The sequence below is a fragment of the Heterodontus francisci genome, chromosome 7, assembly GCF_036365525.1.
Source record: "Heterodontus francisci isolate sHetFra1 chromosome 7, sHetFra1.hap1, whole genome shotgun sequence".
Taxonomy (NCBI): domain Eukaryota; kingdom Metazoa; phylum Chordata; class Chondrichthyes; order Heterodontiformes; family Heterodontidae; genus Heterodontus; species Heterodontus francisci.
In genome coordinates, this window is record NC_090377.1 from 44,742,458 (window position 1) to 44,766,270 (window position 23,813).

The following is a 23,813-nucleotide window of genomic DNA, read 5'->3' on the forward strand; positions in this document are numbered from 1 at the left end:
CTAACAGTGTGGGGTAAGATGATAGAAGAACCTATTCAGATATGAGGGCAGTAGTCAAGTCAGATGGATTTCAGCTTTATATTTAGACTTAAGTGCTGTTAAAGGGGTTGGAAGCATTTGGCATGAAAAAGAAACTGATCTTCAAGGAAATCTTAGGTACAGAGAAAATGTAGGAATTCTATTTGAGGTGGTAATAGACTAAGAATGTCAATATATAAAGAAGGGCAGTCGACAAAACTATACTTTCAGGCAGGAGACATGCATAACCAAAAGTCATCTGAATCGCTATGCCACCTTTCGCAATTCAAGCATAGTTCAGACATGGCAGATTTTAACAATCCTCCTCAAATTATATATTCCTCAACTCTGGCTGCTTATGCATACCTCCCTCCATTCACCACACTGTTGGCACCGTGTCTCCTGCTGCCTAGGCCCCATGTCTGAAAGTCCCTCCTTAAATCCCACTGCTTCTCTACCTTCTTCTGTTATTTTAAGGCCCTGTTTGAAACTCACCTCGATGACAAAACTTTTGGATATCCCTCCTCAGATCTCCTACTTTGGCTTCCTATCAATTTTTGTCTGATTGTCTGTAAAGTGCCTTCTGGTATTTTCTTTCATTAAGTTGCTGTGAATGCAAGTTGTCATTCCTCTATATACTATATATTCTTTCTGACTTTCATTTTTATTATCTGCACTACAAACAATAAATTTATTCTTTTAGTTTTAAATTTCCTGTTCTTCCAGAATTCTCAGCCTTCAGCAAACTTTATTTTTGTTGTATCATGCTTGATTTGCACCTTTTCATCTTCCTATTGATGATTTAAGATTCCTGTTGCAATTTTTTCCTTTTATGTAATTTGGACAAGAGTCCTTTCTCTTGAACAATAATTTGCTTTTATCCAGTTAAGCACTGTGGTCATTGATTGTTTTTTTCTTTTTCTCTTTTTATTCTGAAACTAACAATAATGAGATCACTGTTTCCCAAATGCTCTCCCACTTTTAGACTGCTTACTAGTTCCAGCTCTTTACAAAAAACCAAGTCAAATAATGTTTCCTTTCCTGTTGAAATAGCAATGTATTAACTGAGACAACAGTCCTGGACATACTGCAGAAACATTTTTCCTTTTTCTCCATGAACATTTTTGGATAATTAAAATGTCCTACAATATCCCACAATTATAACTCTATTGTATACACTCTTCTAATTAGTCTACAAATTTCATTCCGATTTTCTTTTCCACTGTTTGAATCTGACAACTTTTCCACCTCTTCTTTGATGAATGGACTTAGTGATTCAGAAAATCATACGAGTCATAGGTAAAGACTGTTATTGTGGCTGACAAGTGACAGTTGAATTATACTGAGAAATCATTGCTTCTCTTATTCATAAACAAAGCAGAATAACATGCAATGTGTTTGAACTCCAGTACGTATGCTTTAGAAATGCACACATATATATGTCTTATTGTTACATCTTAACCTTAACACTGACTTTTCAAAACTTTGTATTCTTTCTAATATCCTTTATGCAACCAATGTCCTATTATTACATTTCAATAAATGTTTCAAAAGTGATTTATTTGGCACATTTGTTATATTAAATGGTTGTGAGATGAGCAATGATGCTATTATTTTCTGTTAGTAAGTAAATTAATGAAGTGATGTAGATGGAGTAAAATCATCAATCAGGCTAATGCACACTATGCATGCTGATTTCCAACATGAAATGTGTATACATCATTATTTACCAGTGTTTAAAGTCAACGAAAAGAGAGGTATTTGTTGAAATAGTTTAGTTCTGATACACTTCCATTACTGATCTAGAGTAAGAATGTCTCGAATTTTGAATTTATTCTGAAGGTTTAAGTGCTGAGCAGATGTTTGATGATTATGTATTCTGCAAACACACGTGAAAATTGATCTGATACTGTATTTGACAATGTAAAACAATAATCAGACAGACACAATTATAAATGAATACCCTTTAGAATATTTGCCAGTGTTGAAAAGCTAGTTAGAAATCCTTTATGGAAAAATGGATACATGCATTGCAAAGATCAGTGCAGTCCCATGTTGACTCACATACAGACCGAAATAGTCAAGGGACAGCTAGCATATCGACCATGAATTATTTTTGATGACTGATATACGTATACTTATTCTATCGTTGGTTATTTTGGGGAATATTTACAAATGCTGGTAATTTTTGCACTGATATATTGTCAAGAGGAAATAGCTGAGCTGTTACTTCCTATTGTAACACCATATTACATTTCCAAAATACATTTAACAAAGTGGTAAGTCTTTACTGCAATGGACTAAAACATCAACTAAGACAATTAATGAAGGTGGGTCAATTAACTTAAGTAAGGTGCCATTTTCCAATATTATTAAACCTTTTTATTACCTTTATGAAAAGTCGTGTTTGAACCAGATATAAATGTTGTCAGCAAACTTGAGTCAATACTATGTTACATTGCAGCAAAGTTTCCATGTAAAGTTTCCATCCTGCTATCTGGCATGATGAGTAAGGCTGTAGGTTGTGTGACCATGGGCCTCCTGTTTTATAACCTACACCCCTTCCCTTACCCCAACATTCCCTGTGGATTTTCTGCTTTCAGACACTCAGGAAGTGCCACCTGTCAGCTACAGCACAACCAGGAAGAGGGAGAGCAATAGCACAGCACTGTTGAAGAGGCTCCCATCACATGGTCTCACAGTCACAGCCACTAGCTCAAATATTGGCACCTTTGAGGCCAGTATAGAGTTGGGATCTGCATGTGGTGAGTCAAGCAGGAAAGGATGGTGTGTGTGCCAGCTCACTGGAAAGTGAGGTCACAAACGAGTTCTGAATCTTGATGGGGTTGCATATAGGAGGACACTAATGGGTGTGCATACTGAGAGGCTAGGTGCATTGGCTCACCTGCTAGGCACTGCCTTGTCACTGCCAAGGAGCATGGAGGAGTCTGGCTCCAACTTGGCAGATGGCATCGCACAGAGCTTTCCCGCCTCACAGCCTCTGCTTCATTTCCCTGCCATGTTGCAGCTCCCGCACCTGTTGCAGCCTTTGTCTGGACATGCCACCAAATTCTCTGCCCTCCCTGACAGGATGCAAGAACGCTGTCTGCCAAATCCAGAAAAAAGTGGTTTTCATGACCGCTGGACATTTCAAAGTGCTTTCCAGCCAATTAAGTACTTTTGAAGTGTTGTCACTGTTGTAATGTAGGAAACAAGGCAGCCAATTTGCACACAGCAAACTCCCACAAACAGCAGTGTGATGATGACAAGATAATTTTTCTGTGACGCTGATTGAGGAATAAATATTGGCCAAGACATCAGGGATATTTTATGGCCACCTGAGAGGACTGACAAAGTCTCAGTTTAACATCTTATCCAAAAAATGGAACCTCCAACACTGCAGCACTCCCTCAGCACTGTACTGGAGTGTCAGCCTTGATTTGTTTGCACACAACTCCTGGTGTGTGACTTGAAAACACAACCTTATGACATAGGGACAAGAATGCTACCAACTGAGACAGAGTTCACCAGATCACCTCCAAGAACATTTCAGAGTACTTCCAGAGACTTTACAACAGCGGAAGCTATTCAAAATTACCTCACCTGCAAGTTGGGTGCCTGGCCCTTTAAGTAATGCTAGTGCTCAGCCCCTCTTGCAGCTGAACACTTCGGTGAGGGTGACAAACGAGTTCATTAAAAGGACCTGCGTGATCCAAATTTGGAAGTGGAGCCTCTTATCAGCCAGTAAGGTTGAGTGACGTCACAATAGCACCAATTCAGCTGCTTCCGGCACACACAGGAAATGCCCTTCTTAGCTTGGGGAGCCTTGTAGGTCTTGTCGGAAGCAGCTGGAGATATAGCGCGCACCACTAAGGAGGGTGTTTGGCTTCTGTACCATTGTCTCCAGCGGTGCTGCATTTCCAAATTGCACCCCCATATCTTTTAATTCAAAAATTGGTAAGTGTTTAGAAGTACATATGCAAATGAAGGATAGCCAGCACAAATGTGTGAAAGGCAAGTTATGTTTGACAGATTTAATAAAGTTTTATTGAAGAAGTGGCCAATTGGCTAGATAAAGACAATAGGGTAGATATAATGTATATAGATTTTCTGAAGAGGTTTATTCGAAAAATTGATATATATTTATCATAGGAAATGTAACAGAATTAATAGAATAGGGCACAGCCCTTACAAGCAACTATATGGCGAACAACTGAGGAGGAAGGGAGAAGGCAACCAACACAGGCCCATTATGGCTGGGCTGTCCGTGAACGACTCATCTGACTGCAATACCAGTAAATGCAACCTCAACTTTCCATTCAGTAACAATCCCACACCTTAGCTTTCATCACAAGCTTACTGACCATCACACCTTTGCTTGGCCACAATACAAAAGTAAAAGCCAACACAAAATAAACATTCTAAACCAAATTTCTAAATCAAATCATGCCCATATTGCATACAAACATCAATTAATCGCCCTTGCACATTCCCTTAGTGCCTGTTTTTTGTATAGCTTTCCCTGATCTAGTGCTCCTACACACTGCTACATCAGTGGCTGCAGTCTGGCTGGTGGAAGGCTATTAATCTTCAGTGGGGGGAGACTGCAGATGAATTTGCAGGATGACCTCAAGCAGCTCTGATCCTTGAAGGCCCGGCCACAGTCTCAGCAATGGGCACTCTAATAATGATGAGCACGATCTCCTCCATGGGGGCAAGGACTTGTGGCTGTACCTGCAACACCCCCCCCCACTCCCACATCGATTAGGTGGTTGTGAGCCACTTTGACCTACAAGACGGAGAGAATCATGTCAGTGAGTATGGTGCAATGTGTTTAGGTGGTGGTTGTCATGGTTGAATAGTTGATAGTGTGTGCAAGATCAGATATGTAGGTGTGAAGCTTGCTACAGTGCTAAGTGTTTGAGGGCGAGGTGAAGCTGTGAATGCTAGGTTTGAATAGTTGATAGAGATTCTTGGTAGGTGAGTGCCTGGCAGTGCACTGAGCAGATACGTTCACTATCCTTGACCACTCGTGCAAAGTCATTGAATTTTTTGCGTACTGCATCCAGATCCTTGGGGCTAGAGTACTGGCATTGACTGCTATGGCTATCTGCTTTCACTGCCTTCGTAAAGTTTGTCTGAAGGGCCTCCTCACTCCCTGTGGATAGATCACACCTCTTCTCCTCCTTCACCAGGGCATCCAGTGCAGTGTCAGAAAACCTTGGAGTATGTTCTCTCCCCTGTTACACCATAATTCACTCTTCCTCTTGCTCAAATTCTCCTCTACAAACAGTTCCAGCAGTTGCTTCAGATGTAAAGCACCTCCCATTTAAGTAACGCAGGCTAGCTTTAAGTGTTAGTCTCGCACAAACTTGAACCCCCTGCTGAGGCATACAACCATTGACTACATGCAGAAATCATAAAAATTAGCAGGGGCATGGAATTGGTGTGCTGCCTGCATCGGAAGCAATGGCGTGGGTTAAACGCACATCATGATCCCTACGCCTGTTTCAAGGGCTATCAAATTTTGCCCCCAATATCTTGACATGTGTTGGAGTAAAATCTTGGTTTCACAAAATCCAAAATATATTAATTCAGAGAACAATCAAGTTTATAAACAGTTGAGGAGTTATTAAGGGTAGTTTCATGGTTTGGAGCAAGAGAAGGATGGGATATAACCCATGATAAAAGAAAATTGGGGCGAACATATCCCACTCATTGCACCTGCCCCCCCCCCCCCCCTTTAAATTGCATCTATTCGTTAGCACTAGCACAAACAGAATATGCACTGATTTGGCTTGCCCACATCTATTCTCTTTCACAAATTATAAAGCACAACTAAACAATACTATGTCATTCGGAAATATTGATGCACTTACCTAAAAATATAATACTCTGTTTTCTTGATGTTTCCATGGCTGTACTGCCATGCTTTGATAGATCTTTATTTTTAGTTGCTGCAGTATTAGACTTCATTCCAATTAGTGCGCCCATCATCATTTTGCACATAAATGCAACTGAGACCAGGGTCACGACGTACAGAATGAAAGCACTGAAAATGCTCAACTGGAACACAATCTGTTGGGAGCTGAGGTTGGTGCAAATTGTCCGGTTTGATTTTCTGATGTTACAGTTATTGTGAGAAAGGTTGTGGTCTTGGTTCTCAAAGGGCTCCAATGGATCCTCTACCCCCATTGCAAAGAGGAGAGGCAAGGCTATGCAAAATGAAGTCAGCCAGACAAAGCAAATCAGTTTCACTGTCCTTGAACCAGAGATCGATTTATATTTGAACGGATGGCATATTGCGATGTAGCGCTCAAAACTCAAAGTAGCAACATTCAATATCGTGGCATAGCTACAAATTTCAAAGAGGAAATTATAGATCTTGCAGGTTGCATTTCCACTGGATGATGAAAATGGATTCCATATCACACTGTACAATTCCACAGGCATTCCCAGTAAAAGAACAAGTAAATCTGCACAGGAAAGACTGATCATGTGATCTGTAACACTCTTCTGAAGATAACCTTTCCTTTGAAGAACTTGTGCGACTTTTATAGTGAGGCTATTTCCGATTATCCCAGCCACAAGAATAATACTGTATAATATTGTAAGGCCAATTTTGACTGAATTTTTCACTTCAAACTCTGGTACATGCTTCTGGTTGAAATAGGCTTCACAGTCACTATGACTTTCCATGATTAAAAATAATGAGGTAGTATTAAATGCTTAACAGTTCAGAAAAAAAAAATCTCAAGATTGGCAGTACTGGAAGAAAAAAGAGGAACAATTCAGATGCTCTTTATGAAAAGCAAGCCAGAAAGGATTATCAGACACAAGAAACCGAATAACAATTTCCTGCTAATCAATACAAACAAAGTTCACCTTCCTTGATAATAAGAGAAATAACATGAATTCTTCTCTTTGTTGTCCAAAAGTTGAATCGTTGAACTGTTCAGTCCTGTTATATTTCTATATTTTACTTGAAAGCCTCCGGAAGTAGTACATGTACACTCTGATGTAAAATCTTTGAATGTGAACTTCAGTAGATTCTGTTAAATATTAAGCATGCAACTGATGTAATCTCATTGTGACGTAGTTGAAACTATGGAGCAATGAGTACAGACTGAGCCTTTGGACAAATCAACATTATTGGACACGAATGTGTAAACAAAGGTGAGGTGATAGGAAAGGAATGGTGCTTTTAGCTCCTAAAACAAGTCTGTGCAGTGGTTAGCCTGGAGCAATATAAATATTAATACTAACTCTCCCACGCTCTGCTTTGCACTGTCAGCTAGTTAGCAATAACTTTTCCAGATAGATTAACATTTGTTTTTCTGGTGGGTGTACCAGTTTTCTGTTTTCTAACAACTTGGTGCTACTGCATTAATAGGATATTTCATAAATTACATAGAATCTCCAGCATAGAACTAGATCATTTGACCCATTGATCTATGCCAGTGTTTATACTCCTCACTCCTCCTACTCAGATTAAATGTTCCCACCTTCCCCTACTGCTGTCCCTGTACTCCTCTATTCCTTCTCCCTCATGTATGCATCAAGACTCTTATTAAATAGATCAATGCGTTCTGCTTCAACCATTACATGTGGCAGAGAGTTCCACATTCTGACCGCTCTCTGTGTAAAGAAGTTCCTCTTAAATACTTTAATTCATATGCTAATGATAACTTATACTTCTGTCCCCTTATTCTGTACTCACTTAAAAGTGGAAACACTTCTCCACATCCATCCCATTGAACCTATTCATAATTTTTAAAAGACCTCCATCAGGTGTCCTCTCGTCTTCACTTTTCCAAAGATGTTCTTAGTAAATGAGAGGCATGTTTCAATAGTTTGTTTCCAAAGGTGTAGGCAATAAACTTAAGCATAACTTGAACGTTCAGCTTTACCAGTAACACTATTACATATTCTAACTTTTATATTAATTTAATGATGCACTGAATCATTTACAATGAGATGAAAGATTTGTTCACCAACTGACAATACTTCACTTCATAACATAATCACTTAAGTATGGCAGACATTTCTTTCACGAGTAGGATATCATCTGACATCAGGTTTAGTCTCATGTAATTCACGTTCTTCATCTGAAATGTTGATGCCAGAATCGGATTCAACACTTACAGTGTTTTGAAGAATGATACGTTTTGTGTGATGATTTGTTAACTCTGCTTAGACCATTGAACCCTTAAGTGTTGGTCCCAACAAACGGTTGGATGTCATAAGGGGTTGTTTGCTTTACAATATGACCATCACGCTTCACAAGTACTTTATATCCTGGCTTTAGCTGTGTAGCTCTAAGTTTCATGTTTCGCTCTGCATTTACTTTCATTTGCTTCTGTTCTCAATCACGTTCATTTATATGTCATTAGCTCTGCAGGATAGCTCAGGAAGATGTTTGTGCATAGGATGTGCAAAGATAAGTGTAACTGGAGGTTTTCCAGTAGTCGAGTGAGAAGGCGCTCTGTAACTACAAAGAAAGTGATATAGCTTTTGCTCCCATGACTTGTTCTCAGTTGTAGCTGTATGTATCCCTTCGCGACGCCTCCATTAGCTGTTAGCCAATGAGGTGTGATTTTTCGATGCGTGAAACCTAGGTAGTTTGCAAATTTACTGAGCTCACTGTTGAATGGGGGACCATTGTCACTTCTCACCATTTGCGGGATTCCAAACAATGCAAAGTTCTGGTCAAGCTTTGGGATGACTGCTTTCGTTGAAGTTGACATAACGAATTCTATGATTGGGAATCTGTTGTAGTCGTCAGTGACAACAAGCAGGTGTTCACCAGTGGGCAAATCGGCGAAATCAACGCTAACTTCAATCCATGGTCCTGGAGGTAGTTCAGACATCTTACGAGGATCACAAGGATTTGACATTGTGATTGCTTGACATGGCAAACACTGAATGATTTTGTGTTCTACCATGCAATCAATTCCTGGGAACCATACTTTTTCCCTAAGGAGTTGTTTGATTTTGACAATTCCCAGGTGACCTTCATGTGCTATACCAACAACACATTCCCTCAATGAGTGTGGAATGACAATACAGTTGCTGCGTAACACAAGATCAGATGTGGTTGTAATGGTGAATGCATTTCAAACGTTGTGAAGACCTTGTAGTGCGTGAGCGATTTCATTTGTAGATGCTCTCTCCATTACGTCTTTCCAGTTTCATGATTCCATAGCTGTTAGATATAGTTGCAATGCCTCATCTTGTTTTGTTGCTGCTTTGATGTCAGCTAGTTTTGGCAACTTTGGCATAGCATTTAGGCTTATGTAGTTAAGATGTTGTTTGGCAACCTGTTCCTCATGACTGGCAGGACTGACTGTCAGCAGTGGGTGTCGTGAAAGTTGGTCTGCTGGGTTGAGCTTGCCTGGCTGATACTCAACATGGAACTCGTACTTTTGTAGATTGAGTATCCAAAGCTCTATTCGAGTGGGTGGCTTGCTATGTGGACTGTTGAACAAGCTTACTAGTGGTCTACGATCAGTTATTACTTCAAACTGGCTTCCATTCAAGGAGAGATGAAAGTGTAAGATACCCCAAGTGACAGAAAGTGCTTCTCTCTTTGTTTGAGAATAATGTTGCACCAAGGATATTAACGATCTGCTTGCCATCGAAACAACTGATGGGTTACTTGTCTTGTATTTCTGCATAAGAACTGCACCTAGCCAAACAGGCTTGTGTCCATGACTAGCTGGGTGGTTTACTCAGGGTCGAAATGGTATTTGTGCAACTTTCTGACAACTGTCGTTTGATCTGGTGTGCCTCCGTTTGTGTGATTTAATCCACTCCCATTTGGTGGCATCTTTTGTCGCATAGGGGGCAAATAACATTGTGAAGGCAGGAATGAAGCGACTACAGTATGTGATGAGTCCTAGCGGTCTCCGGACTTCCTGTACCTTTGTAGGATCTGCAGTGTTTGTAATAGCTTCGAATTTCCATGGATCTGGTGATACTCCTTCACCTCTGAACCCATGACCGAAGAATTCAATTCTGCTTTCATTGAACAAGCACTTGTCTTTGTTCAACATGAGGTTACATTCTCTACATTGTAGGCATGCATGTAGGAATGTCTCGAGTTCACTTTCAGTGCAACTGTAGATGAGAATTTCATCACTGATGTTTAATGTGCCTTAAAGTCCTTGAAGTGCAGACTGAATCATATGCTAAAATACCTTAGCTGCTGAGTTGACTTCAAAGTTGAGCCTCTTGTAATGATAAAGTTCGATGTGAGTGGAGAATACTGTAAGATATCTTCATTCTTCTGCAAACTCAATTTGTTGACAGCCTGCATTGAGGTCAAGTTTAGTGAAGTGTTTAGCACCATTCACTTTCTGTATGATATCATTGATTGTCAGTGTCAACCTTGGTTTGGTGATCACATATCGACTCAGATTCTAATCTGGTTTTCGCTCTTGGGTTTCTTGACGAGTTGTATGGATGATTTTTTTATTCGTTCATGGGATGTTGGCATCACTGGCAAGGCCAGCATTTGTTGCTATTCCTAATTGCCCTTGAAAAGTTGGCAGTGAGCCGCCTTCTTGAACTGCTGCGGCAATTTTGTACAACTTGAGTGGCTTGCTAGGCCACTTCAGAGGGCAGTTAAGAATCAACCAAATTGCTGTCAGTCTGGAGTCACATGTAGGCCAGACCAGGTGTGGACAGCAGATTTCCTTCACGAAAGGGCATTAGTGAACCAAATGGGTTTTTACAATAATGGTCACCATTACTGAGACCAGATTTCAATTCCAGATTTTTATTATTAATTAATTAAAATTAAATTCCACCATCTGCTGTGGTGGGATTTGAACCCATCTCCCTAGCGCTTTGGCCTGGGCCTTTGGATTACAAGTCATAGAATCATAGAGTTATACAGCACAGAAACAGGCCCTTTGGCCCATCCTGTCTGTGCCGGCCAAAAAGCACGTAACTCTTCTAATCCCATTTTTTAGCACTTGGTCCGTAGCCTTGTATGCTGCAGCATTTCAAGTGCTCATCTAAATACTTCTTAAATGTTGTGAGGGTTCCTGCCTCTACCACCTCTTCAGGCAGTGCGTTCCAGATTCCAACCACCCTCTGGGTGAAAAAATGTTTCCTCAAATCCTCTCTAAACATCCTGCCCCTTACCTTAAATCTATGCCCCCTGGTTATTGACCCTCCGCTAAGGGAAAAAGTTTCTTCCTATCTAACCTATCAATGCCCCTCATAATTTTGTATACCTCAATCATATCTCCACTCAGCCTTCTCTGCTCTAAGGAAAACAACCCTTTTCAGTCTCTCTTCATAGCTGAAATGCTCCAGCCCAGGCAACATCCTGGTCAATCTCCTCTGCACCCTCTCCAGTGCAATCACATCCTTCCTATAGTGTGGTGACCAGAACTGTACACAGTACTACAGCTGTGGCCTAACTAGCATTTTATACAGCTCCATCATAACCTCCCTGCTCTTATATTCTATGCCTCGGCTGATAAAGGCAAGTATCCCATATGCCTTCCTAACCACCTTATCTACCTGTGCTGCTGTCTTCAGTGATCTATGGACAAGTACACCAAGGTCCCTCTGACCCTCTGTACTTCCTAGGGTCCTACCATCCATTGTATATTCCCTTGCCTTGTTATTCCTCCCAAAATGCATTACCTCACACTTCTCAGGATTAAATTCCATTTGCCAAAGCTCTGCCCATCTTACCAGCCCATCTATATCGTCCTGTAATCTAAGGCTTTCCTCCTCACTATTTACGACACCACCATCTGTGAACTTACTGATCATACCTCCTATGTTCACGTCTAAATCGTTAATGTACACTACAAACAGCAAGGGTCCCAGCACCGATCCCTGTGGTACAACACTGGTCACAGGCTTCCACTCGCAAAAACAATCCTCAACCAATACACTTTGCTTCCTGCCACTAAGCCAATTTTGGATCCAATTTGCCAAATTGCTCTGGATCCCATGGGCTCTTATCTTCTTAACCAATCTCCCATGCGGGACCTAATCAAAAGCCTTACTGAAGTCCATGTAGACTACATCAACTGCTTTACTCTCATCTACACATCTGGTCACCGCCTCGAAAAATTCAATCAAGTTAGTTAGACATGATTTCCCCCTGACAAAGCCATGCTGACTATCCCTGATTAATGCCTGCCTCTCCACGTGGAGATTAATCCTAACCCACAGAATTTTTTCAATAGTCCCCCAACCACTGATGGTTTTTTTTCTTCTTTTTTTTCTTCGTGGCCTTTATACCCCAGGCCCCTTTTATATCTTTTATGCCGAGGGGGCCTTTATTCCTCGGGCCCCCTTTATATACATATTTACATTTTTAAAATAACTTTATTAAAAACAGATAAATAAACCAAAAACTCAAATTAAAATGCCATTCTCAGCGTCGACAATGTACTCCAGTCCCTGCGGTGCCCACCGATCGCGGAAGGCCTCAAGCGTACCGGTGGACAACCACTGATGTTAGACTCACTGGCCTGTAATTCCCTGGTTTATCCCTGCCATGCTTCTTGAATAATGGTATCACATTCGCTGTCCTCCAATCCTCTGGTCCCTCTCCTGTGGCCAGAGAGGATTTGAAAATTTGTGTCAGAGCCCCTGCAATCTCCTCCCTTGCCTCACGGAACAGCCTGTGATACATCTCATCTGGGGATTTATCCACTTTTAAGCCAACTAAAACAGCTAATATTTCCTTCCTTTCAATGCTAATATGTTCAAGTATATCACAATCCCCTTCCCTGATCTCTACACCCACATTGTCCTTCTCGATAGTGAACACAGATGAAAAGTAACCATTTAAAACCTCACCTATGTCCTCCAGCTCCAAACACAGATTGCCACTTTGGTCCCTAATGGGCCCTACTCTTTCCCTGATTATCCTCTTGCCCTTAATATAATTATACGCCTTAGGATTTTCCTTTATCTTGCCCACCAGTGTTTTTTCATGTCCCTTCTTCGCTCTCCTAATTACTTTTTTAAGTACCCCCCCTACACTTTCTATGCTCCTCTAGTGCCTCGGCTGTTTTCAGCGTTCTGAATCTACCATAAGCCTCCTTTATTTTCCTGATCCAATCCTCTATATCCTTTGACATCCAGGGTTCCCTGGACTTGTTGATCCTACCCTTCACCTTAATGGATACATGTTGGCTCTGAACTCCTACTATTTCCTCTTTGAAGGACTTCCACTGGTCTGATGGAGACTTTCCTACATGTAGCTGCTCCCAGTCCCCTTTAGCCAGATCCTGTTTTATCATCTTAAAATTGGCCTTCCCCCAATTCAGTACCTTTATTTCCGGTCCATCTTTGTCCTTTTCCATAACTACCTTAAATCTTAAGAGTTATGGTCACTATCCCCAAAATGCTTCCCCACTGACACTTTTACCACTTGTCTGGCTTCATTCCCTACAATTAGGTCCAGTATTGCCCCTTCTCTTGTCGGACTTTCTACATACTGGCTCAAAAAGCTCTCCCATATGCATTTTAATAATTCCACCCCCTCTAAGCCTTTTGCACTAAGACTTTCCCAGTTGATATTGGGGAAGTTGAAATCCCTTAATATTATTACCCTATTATTTTTACACCTCTCTGAGATTTGCCTACATATCTGCTCCTCTATCTCTCCTTGACTGTTTGGAGGCTTGTAGTACACTCCCAGCCAAGTGATCGCCCCCTTTTTGCTTTTAAGTTCTAAAAGTTCCAGTGACATTACCACTACGCCACCATCTCCCAAGGGGTAAGCTTATCTCCAACTTCTTCAATAATGTCAATGTCAAGTAGGTGCTGAAGTTTCTTCTGTGTCTTCTTTCTGACATGAAATGGTATTTGCTGCCATTGATTTGCGACTGGGGGCACATTAGGGTCCACATGCAGCTTGCATGTAACACCTTTCTGTTTTCCGAAACCAGTGACGCAGCCAGCATACAGTTTGAGAATGTTGTTATGCGTAGGAACCGCATTTGTGACTGAGATCATGTGCAGATCTGTTGCTGTATGGAAACTGAAGCATGTCACATTCTCCAGATATGACATAGAATACAGCATTCGTTCTAGCGCCGTTGAATGAGAGTAGCATTTCAAAAGTCCTGAGAATTTTCAGCTGTTTGTCACTGTTGTAAGGGAAGATTTTTGTATTCCCTTTTGCAGAGAATGGGGCAATCCTGATGTTTGTGAATGTGTTGTCTCCCTTGACATTGACAGATGCTCCTGTATCCATGAGGGCATTGGATGGTTATTCTGGTGAGGTCATAGAAACATAGAAAATAGGAACAGGAGTAGGCCATTCGGCCATTCGAGCCTGCTCTGCCATTCATTATGATCATGGCTGATCATCCAACTCAGTAACCTGTTCCCGCTTTCGCCTCATACCCTTTGATCCTTTAGACTCAAGAGCTATATCTAACTCCTTCTTGAGAACATGCAATGTTTTGGCCTCAACTGCTTTCTGTGGTCGCGAATTCCACAGACTCACCACCCTCTGGGTGAAGAAATTTCTCCTCATCTCAGTCCTAAAAGGTTTACCCTGTATCCTTAGACTATGACCCCTGGTTCTGGACTCCCCCACCATCGGGAACATCCTTCCTGCATCTACCCTGTCAAGTCCTGTTAGAATTTTGTAGGTTTCTATGAGATCCCCCCTCACTCTTCTAAACTCCAGCAAATATAATCCTAACCCACTCAATCTCTCCTTATATGTCAGACCCGCCATCCCAGGAATCAGTCTGGTAAACCTTCGTTGCACTCCCCCTGTAGCAAGAACATCCTTCCTCAGATAAGGAGACCAAAACTGCACATAATATTCCAGGTGTGGCCTCACCAAGGCCCTGTATAGTTGCAGCAAGACATCCCTGCTCCTGTACTCGAATCCTCTTGCTATTGGCCAACATACCATTTGCCTTTTTTACTGCCTTTTGGACCTACATGCTTACCTTCAGCGACTGGTGTACGAGAACACCCAGGTCTTGCTGCATATTCCCCTCTCTCAGTTTATAGCCGTTCAGATAATAATCTGCCTTCCTGTTTTTGCTACCAAAGTGGATAACCTCACATTTATCCACATTATCCTGCATCTGCCTTGCATTAGCTCACTCACTCAACTTGTCCAAATCACCCTGAAGCCTCTCTGCATCCTCCTCACAACTCATCCTCCCACCCAGTTTTGTGTCATCTGCAAATTTGGAGATATTACATTTAGTTCCCTCATCTAAATCATTAATGTATATTGTGAATAGCTGGGGTCCTAGCACCGATCCCTGCGGTACCCCACTAGTCACTACCTGCCATTTGGAAAAAGACCCGTTTATTCCTACTCTTTGTTTCCTGTCCGCCAACCAATTTTCTATTCATTGTAATACGCTACCCCCAATCCCATGCGCTTTAATTTTACACGCAAATCTCTTATGTGGGACTTTGTTGAAAGCCTTCTGAAAGTCCAAATACACCACATCCACTGGCTCCCCCAACTCTACTAGTAACATCCTCAAAGAATTCTAGTGGATTTGTCAAGTATGATTTCCCTTTCGTAAATCCATGTTGACTCTGCCGAATTCTACCACTGTTCTCTAAGTGCTCTGCTATAAAATCTTTGATAATGGACTCTAGAATTTTCCCCACTACCGACGTCAGGCTGACTGGTCTATAATTCCCTGCTTTCTCTCTACCTCCTTTTTTAAATAGTGGGTTTACATTAGCTACCCTCCAATCTGTAGGAACTGTTCCAGAATCTATAGAATCTTGGAAGATGACCACCAATGCATCCACTATTTCTAGGGCCACTTCCTTAAGTACTCTGGGATGCATACCATCAGGCCCTGGGGATTTATCGGCATTCAATGCCATCAATTTCCCCAAAACCATTTCTCTACTAATACTGATTTCCTTCAGTTCCTCTCTCTCACTAAGCCATGTGTTCCCCAACATTTCTGGTATGATATTTGTGTCCTCCTTTGTGAAGACAGAACCAAAGTATGCATTTAGTTGGTCAGCCATTTCTTTGTTCCCCATAATAAATTCCCCTGTTTCTGACTGTAAGGGACCTACATTTGTCTTCACCAATCTTTTTCTCTTCACATACCTATAGAAACTTTTACAGTCAGTTTTTATGTTCCCTGCAAGCTTGCTCTCGTACTCTCTTTTCCCCTTCTTAATCAATCCCTTGGTCCTCCTTTGCTGAATTCTAAACTGTTCCCAATCCTCAGGTCCATGTGTGTGTGTGTGTGTGTGGACATTGCAAGCTTTCCTGCTGTTAATCCCAAGCTGGAGTGCCTCCTGTGTGTTCCTCACACAGCTTCAATGTGTTCCCTAAATCTCCAACTTAAAATGTTGTCTGCAGAAAGCTTCCAAAAGCTTCATACCTGCAATGTTTTTAGCAAAACACCTCGGTCAATGTGAAGGATAGCACAGAGAAAAACATGGCAAATTAAGTAATAACAAAGTGTGAAGGGATTCATATTGTAGGAGGAAGAAGGAGGTCCCTTATTCGTTGGAAGATAAGACACTAAATGGAGTGGATGAGCAAACAGAAACATAACAGAAGTTGATAAGGTCATAACGAGTGTAAACAAAGTACCAGGGCTTATTTTTAGAGGAATAGAATACAAAGTAAGGAGGTAATGTTAAATTTGTATAGAACAGTATTTTTTCACACTGGAGGGAAGAAAACAGTGGTGTCCCCCAGGAGTCCGTATTAGAACCACTATTCTCTTTGATATACATTAATGGCCTGGACTTGGGCAAACAGGACATAATTTTAAAGTTGCAGATGACACAAAATTCTGTAATATAGGGCTGGATCTGAAAGCCCCTCTGCCATTGTGAACGTTGGCAGGCAGTGGGGGGGGGGCGGGGGGGTGGAATAAATATCGGTACTGCAGAGGTCTGCCACTGACCCCAATGGCGACAGGCCCCATACTGATCTCGGCGGCGAGACCTCATGGCGGCCGCCCAGCTGCTCAGCAATGGGACACTGTCGGGGGTGGAGGAAGGGGGGGTGGGTGGTGAGGGGGAGGGTGATGGGAAGGGGTAAAGGGCAAAGTTGACGAACTTTGGAGGGGGGAAAGGGCAAATTCTAAATATTCGCATTCTGGGGGGGGAAAGGGCACGAATAGCTGGAAATGCCATTGCGGGGGGCTAGGAAAATGCATTCAAACATCATGAAATTATGTTTTGATGCAATGTGACTTAACTGGCCCTCTAATTTTTAAATGTCCATGAAGGGCTTTAAGCGCTTTAAAACTGGCGCCTGTGCATTGGCGCCAGATGCCATTGCCTGTGACTGCTTGCCCGCCCCCTACATGTCATCGCGGGGGTGGACGCTGCAGCCAAGCAAATGAGACGTTACGTTTGAAATCGCATCAGTTCCGTGATGTGGTGCCTATGCGGGCGGGGTGCATTTTTTACGTCTGCCACCTACTTTGGCAACGGACTCTTAGAATCCAGCCCATAATAATCAGTGATAAAGATAATATCAGAATTCAGAATGTCATAGGTACACTGGTGAAATGAGCAGACGCAAGGCAGATGAAATTTAATGCAGCGAAATGTGAAGTGATGTATTTAGGAAGAATAAAAGCTATATTGCACCGTCCTGGTCACCATTGTGATGTTCTTGGGAAGAAAAATAAGATTCAGCCAGAGTCAGTAATAAACAGAACTGCTGCAGTTAAAACATGGATTCCTTTATTCTCTTCCAGACTCCTTCTGCTGGTGGCCAAAATGCACAATGTAATTCTCAATATTGTCAGGCCAGCCCCCACCTGCCAAGAATGAGGAAAATTAATTTCGCTACATGAGCATTGATTTTAAACTGCTGATGGTGAAGAAAGAACTTGTTTGAAAAAATAATTGGAGACTTTGGAGAGAGATATTAGCATATCAACAGACAAGTACTTCAAAGGACAAAGGAAGCTATTCCCTGCTCCAATTTAATCCACAAAGGACTTTTGATTACCAGACATTGAAACATTCCAGGTTAACTACTAAGATGTCAGAATACACAACAGACGTGTTCAGGTAGTTTAGTCACATGACTGCCTGACTGTTGGAGTTTTTTGAATTTGAGCTTCCAACAGGAATTTTGAAAAAAAAAGCTGTTTTCTCTTGGACCGAGAACACCTCTCTCCTGTCAGCTCTCATCTGGCTCTCACCAGCTTCTTAAACCATTGAAGAGGTATGAACCCCAAGAGAGAAAAGTCTCCTACGGTGTACAAGGTTTAGGGCAGCACAGTGGTGCAGCAGTTAGCACCGCAGCCTCACAGCTCCAGCAACCCAGGTTCAGTTCTGGGTACTGCTTGTGTGGAGTTTGCAAGTCCTCCCTGTGACTGTGTTGGTTTCTGCCGGGTGCTCCAGTTTCTTCCCACAGCCAAAGACTTGCAGGTTGATAGGTAAACTGGCCATTATAAATTGCCCCTAGTGTAGGTAGGTGGTAGGGAATGTTCTTTTTTCTTTTGGGCCTCCTTATCTCGAGAGACAATGGATACGCACCTGGAGGTGGTCAGTGGTTTGTGAAGCAGCGCCTGGAGTGGCTATAAAGGCCAATTCTAGAGTGACAGGCTCTTCCACAGGTGCTGCAGAGAAATTTGTTTGTCGGGGCTGTTGCACAGTTGGCTCTCCCCTTGCGCCTCTGTCTTTTTTCCTGCCAACTACTAAGTCTCTTCGGTAGGGAATGTAGGATTAGTATAAATGGGTGGTTGTTGGTCAGCACAGACTCAGTGGGCCAAAGGGCCTGTTTCAGTGCTGTATGACTCTAAGAATACTGGGCCCCAATGAAAGGCAAGACTACCTACAATCAAGGACTCTACAGTGAGCTCAAAGCACAGTAAAAACCCCTCTTCAGAGATTGCCTCAAACCTCTCCATTTTATTTTTCTTCTCCTTTCTGTCTCTATTTGCATGTGTGTATCACGTGTGCATGCTAGCATGGGTGCGGCGTGTATCCGTAGGCATTAACCGAATTAGAGTGTAAGTTTAAGGTTTAATAAATTTCATATTTCTTCTTTAAACCTAAAGAAAACCTGGTGCGCTCATTTCTTTGCCTTATAATTGGAAAGCTGTGAACAAGAATTCACAAAGGAGGAGCTAAAAAAAAAGTGTTTAAAATTAAACCCTGTTACAATAAGACCAGGTAAAGACAGTAAGAGACCCCTAGACACCTTTCTCACCTGGTCGTAACAATACACTACAGGTATCATTCTCGTAAATCTTCTCTGCACTCTGTCCAAGGCTTTAACATCCTTCCTATATACATCACTTCCCACTTCACTGCATTAAATTTCATCTGCAGTCTGTCTGCTCATTTCACCAGTGTGCCGATTTCATTCTGAATTCTGAATTTTAAAAAAAATTCATTCATGGGAAGTTGGCATTGCTGGCTAGGCCAGCATTTATTGCCCATCCCTAATTGCCCTTGAGAAAGTGGCAGTGAGCTGCCTTGTAGAACTGCTGCACTCCACGTGGGGTAGGTACACCCACAGTGCTGTTAGGAAGGGAGTTCCAGGATTTTGACCCAGTGACAGTGAAGGAACGGCGATCTAGTTCCAAATCAGGATGGTGTGTGGCTTGCTGCCCTTGTCCTTCTGGGTGGTAGAGGTCGCAGATTTGGAAGGTGCTGTGGAAGGAGCCTGCATGCATTGCTGCAGTGAATCTTGTAGATGATACACATTGCTGCCATTGTACGTCGGTGGTGGAGGGAGTTAACTTTTGTGAGTGGGGTGCCAATCAAGTGGGATGCTTTGTCCTGGATGGTGTCGAGCTTCTTGAGTGTTGTTGGAGCTGCACCCATCCAGGCAAGTGGACAGTATTCCATCACACTCCTGACTTGTGCCTTGTAGATGGTGGACAGGTTTTGAGGAGTCATGAGGTGAGTTACTCGCTGCAGGATTCCTAGCCTCTGACCTGCTCTTGTAGCCACGGTATTGATATGGCTACTCCAGTTCAGTTTCTGGTCAATGGTAACCCCCAGGATGTTGATAGTGGGGGATTCAGTGATGGTAATGCCATTGAATGTCAAAGGGAGATGGTTAGATTCTCTCTTGTTGGAGTTGGTCATTGCCTGGCATTTGTGAGGCACGAATGTTACTTGCCACTTATCAGTCCAAGCTTGGATATTGTCCAGGTCTTGCTGCATTTCTACATGGACTGCTTCAGTTTCAGAGGAGTTGCGAATGGTGCTGAACATTGTGCAATCATCAGCAAACATCACCACTTCTGACCTTATGATTGAAGGAAGGTCATTGATGAAGCAGCTGAAGATGGTTAGTTCTAGGACACTATCCTGGATCAATTTCCTGAGGCTGAGATGATTGACTTCCAACAACTACAACCACATTCCTTTGCACTAGGTACGACTCCAACCAGCAGAGAGTTCTCCCTCTGATTCCCATTGACTCCAGTTTTTCTAGAGCTCCTTGATGCCATACTCGGTCAAATGCTGTGTTAATGTCAAGAGCAGTCACTTTCACCTCACCTCATCTTTGTCACTGATTATTATATTTCAGAATTTTTTGTCATCTACAAGCTTTGAAATTTTGCCCTTTATGTCCAAGTCCAGGCCATTAATGTATATCAAAGAGAACAGTGGTTCTAATACAGATCTCTGGCAAACACCAAGGTATCCTTCCCTCCACTTTGAAAAAATATTGTTCTATGCAAATTTAACATTACCTCCTTACTTCGTATTTTATTCCTCTAAAAATGAACCCTGGTACTTTGTTTACACTCGTTATGACCTTATCAACTTTTGTTACTTTTCTGTTTGCTCTTCTACTCCATTTAGTGTCATATCTTCCAAGGAATAAGGGGCCTCCTTCTTCCCCCAACAATATGAACCCCTTCACTCTTTGTTATTATTTAACTTGCCATATTTTTCTGTGCTGTCCTCCACATTGACCCAGGTTCTTAAAAACATAAGAAATAAATTGGATAGCAACTTCTGGCATCCGCATATGCGCAGTTGGACATGGAAATCAGGAATTTGCTCTCAAGTGACCTGCTCCTCCAGGAGCTGCACTGTAACTGTATCTCGCTGAGTCACTCAGCATTGAAATACATGCAACAGCATGAAGTTGTTGTGCTAACGTGATGTATGTCCACTAGACTCACCAGAAAAGGTTAGACCTTGTTCATTCCAATGTAAGTGAATTTTTAACTTTGCGATAAGTCTTAATTACTCCCAAATACCCTCCCTCACACTGAAAATTAACTTTTACAACTATGAAGTCTCATTCCTTCAAATTTTAATTTAAAAGAGAAAATATTTAAGTAGTTTTCTTTTAACTTTTTCTTTCTGTCTCTTTTATCTCTCCCTCTAAATACCATCTTTCCTTCCCTTTCTTTATTTTGCTTTTAGTATATGTTATGTCATTAAGTTAACTATTCTAACTTATGTTTCCAGATTCAGACTCCGTGGGGGAAGTTTTATAGAGTCATAGAGTCGTACTGCATAGAAACAGGCCCTTCGGCCCACCGCGTCCATGCCGACCAAAATGCCCATCCATACTAATCCCACCTGCCTGCATTAATTCCATATCCCTCTATGCCTTGCTCATTCAAGTACCTGTCCAGATGCCTCTTAAATGTCGCTACCGTTCCTGCCTCCACCACCTCCTCAGGCAGCTCATTCCAGATACCCACTATTCTTTGTGTGAAAAATTTACCCCTTTGATCCACTTTAAACCTCCTCCCTCTCGCCTTAAATCTATGCCCTCTGGTTTTAGACACCCCTACCCATGGGAAACAGACTCTGTCTATCTACCCTATCTATGCCTCTCATAATTTTATATACCTCGAGCATGCCCCCCAAAATGAGTGGGATTGGGTCTGATGGGGAATTAAAATGTTAAAACCCAGCCTCTGATCGCCCCCGCCAACCTTTCTGATCCTTCCCTATCTCCTCTCCACTCCCCGAAAGTGGCCAGGTGCCGAAGGCCTACCCACCCACCAGCCAGCCAGCCTCTCAATCAGCTTACCTTCAGCTGGGAAATAAAGACAAAAAAACATTAGTCAAGCCCAGCCATTAAATTCAGCAGGATTTGAGGGAAACCTGCACTTTCGGGTTTTCAGAATGCAAAACTGTACCCCCCAACTCCCACTCATCTCTGCCTTCCTGTAAATTTTGGAGCCTGTGAGTCTCAGTAAGGATTCTTCGATCTACTAGGTTCAGGAGATACACAGGCTTGCCTTATTCACTCACGTAGCTGATCTCTTGTAGAGGGCACTGCACTGTTTTGGATTTCTAATAATCACAAGTTCCAGTGCAAAAGCCCATAGAAAGCCTGTGGTCAAGTGTAACTGTAATGATGCTGCTGATGACAAAATCCAGACCAATTTTAGCTTTAACCTCCAATTTGGTATCATCTGTAAATTCCAACATTATACCTCTTTTATGTATTTCCTACAATTATAATACAGGAAACATAGCATTTATAACTAACAGGGTTGGTGATACTAATTGCATCTTAATGTAATATTAATATTCCATTCACCAGCATTCTGGTCTCCTGCCCATTTGGGAATGTAGATAAATATAAGGTCATACACACTAGAATAGGAAGTACGAAGCACATACACATAATGAAAAAATGCTCATTAGTTGAGGTGGAAAAAGAAAAGGCATTGAAAATACTATTGGTGCTTCTATGAAAATGTAAGATTGTTACTGACAAGCTAAATAGGATAATGAGATGATTCCCAATGGCTGCACTGCAGCTGAGTAGTAAAAACATACAGTAGAATTAGCTGTGGTTTTGACATTTCACTAACAGAATCTTAGTCCAATGCCTCATTGTATAAATATTGTCAACAATTGAATAGAATTCCATCTTTACAACAGCAAATCAAACCAAGTCCATCATGAGAAACTCCATCACACTTAATTCACTCCACTGTCTGCTGGTTCACCTATGGAGAAACTTTTAGAATCATAGAATCATAGTACAACACAGAAGGAGACCATTCGGCCCATCACATAAGCACCAGCTCTTTCGAAGAGCAATCTAATTCGTCCCACTACCTCACCCTTTCCACATATTCCTACAATTTTTTTCTCCTTCAAATATTTATGCAATTTCCTTTTGAAGGCTATGATTGAATCTGTACCTACCACACTATCAGGCAGTGCATTCCAAATCCTAACCACTCGTTGGTAAAAAGTTTTTCTTCATGCTGTCTCCGTTTCTTTTGCTAATTACATTAAATCTGTGATTCATGTCCAGCACAGTATTGTGGTACCAAATGTCATCACTGTCAAGACAAAACTACAAGCTGTGCAGCATGGCTCAATAAAAGAACATCAAATTCACATTCAGACTGAAGCAGATTGAAAAAATACCCTACAAATTCCTGTGGATAGGAAGGCCCTATTCCCCTTTGTTGAGGGGTCCATTACCAGGGGACATAGATTTAGGGTAAGAGGTAGGAGGTTTAGGAGGTGACTTGAAGGGAAATGTTTTCACCCAGAGGGTGGTGGGGGGCTGGAACTCACTTCCTGAAAGGGTGGTAGAGGCAGAAACGCTCATCATATTTAAAATGTACTTGGATATGCACTTGAAATGTTGTAATGCACAAGGCTATTGCCCAAGAGATGGAAAGTGGGATTAGGCTGGATGGCTACTTATCAGCTGGCATGTAAACGATGGGCTGAATGGCCTCCCTCCATGCCGTAAATTTCTATGATTCTAAGATTCTATGATAGAAGCATGGTTCCCCCTTTGTGCAGTATTGTCAGAAATTTGTTTAATGCTAATTACACCCCTCTGCTACTTCCATGACCTTCTTGGT

General features: G+C 41.9%; 1 protein-coding gene across 1 annotated transcript in view; it reads right to left on the reverse strand.

Moving 5' to 3' along the window:
• The window catches only part of gpr39 (G protein-coupled receptor 39), an 86,380-nt gene extending 79,342 nt beyond the window's left edge, over positions 1 to 7,038 (reverse strand). Inside the window, exon 1 of the mRNA XM_068035109.1 lies at positions 5,898 to 7,038. Coding sequence (XP_067891210.1) covers positions 5,898 to 6,717 — 820 coding nt within the window. The 5' untranslated portion in view covers positions 6,718 to 7,038. The remainder of the gene's footprint in view (positions 1 to 5,897) is intronic.
• Positions 7,039 to 23,813: the final 16,775 nt, after the last annotated feature.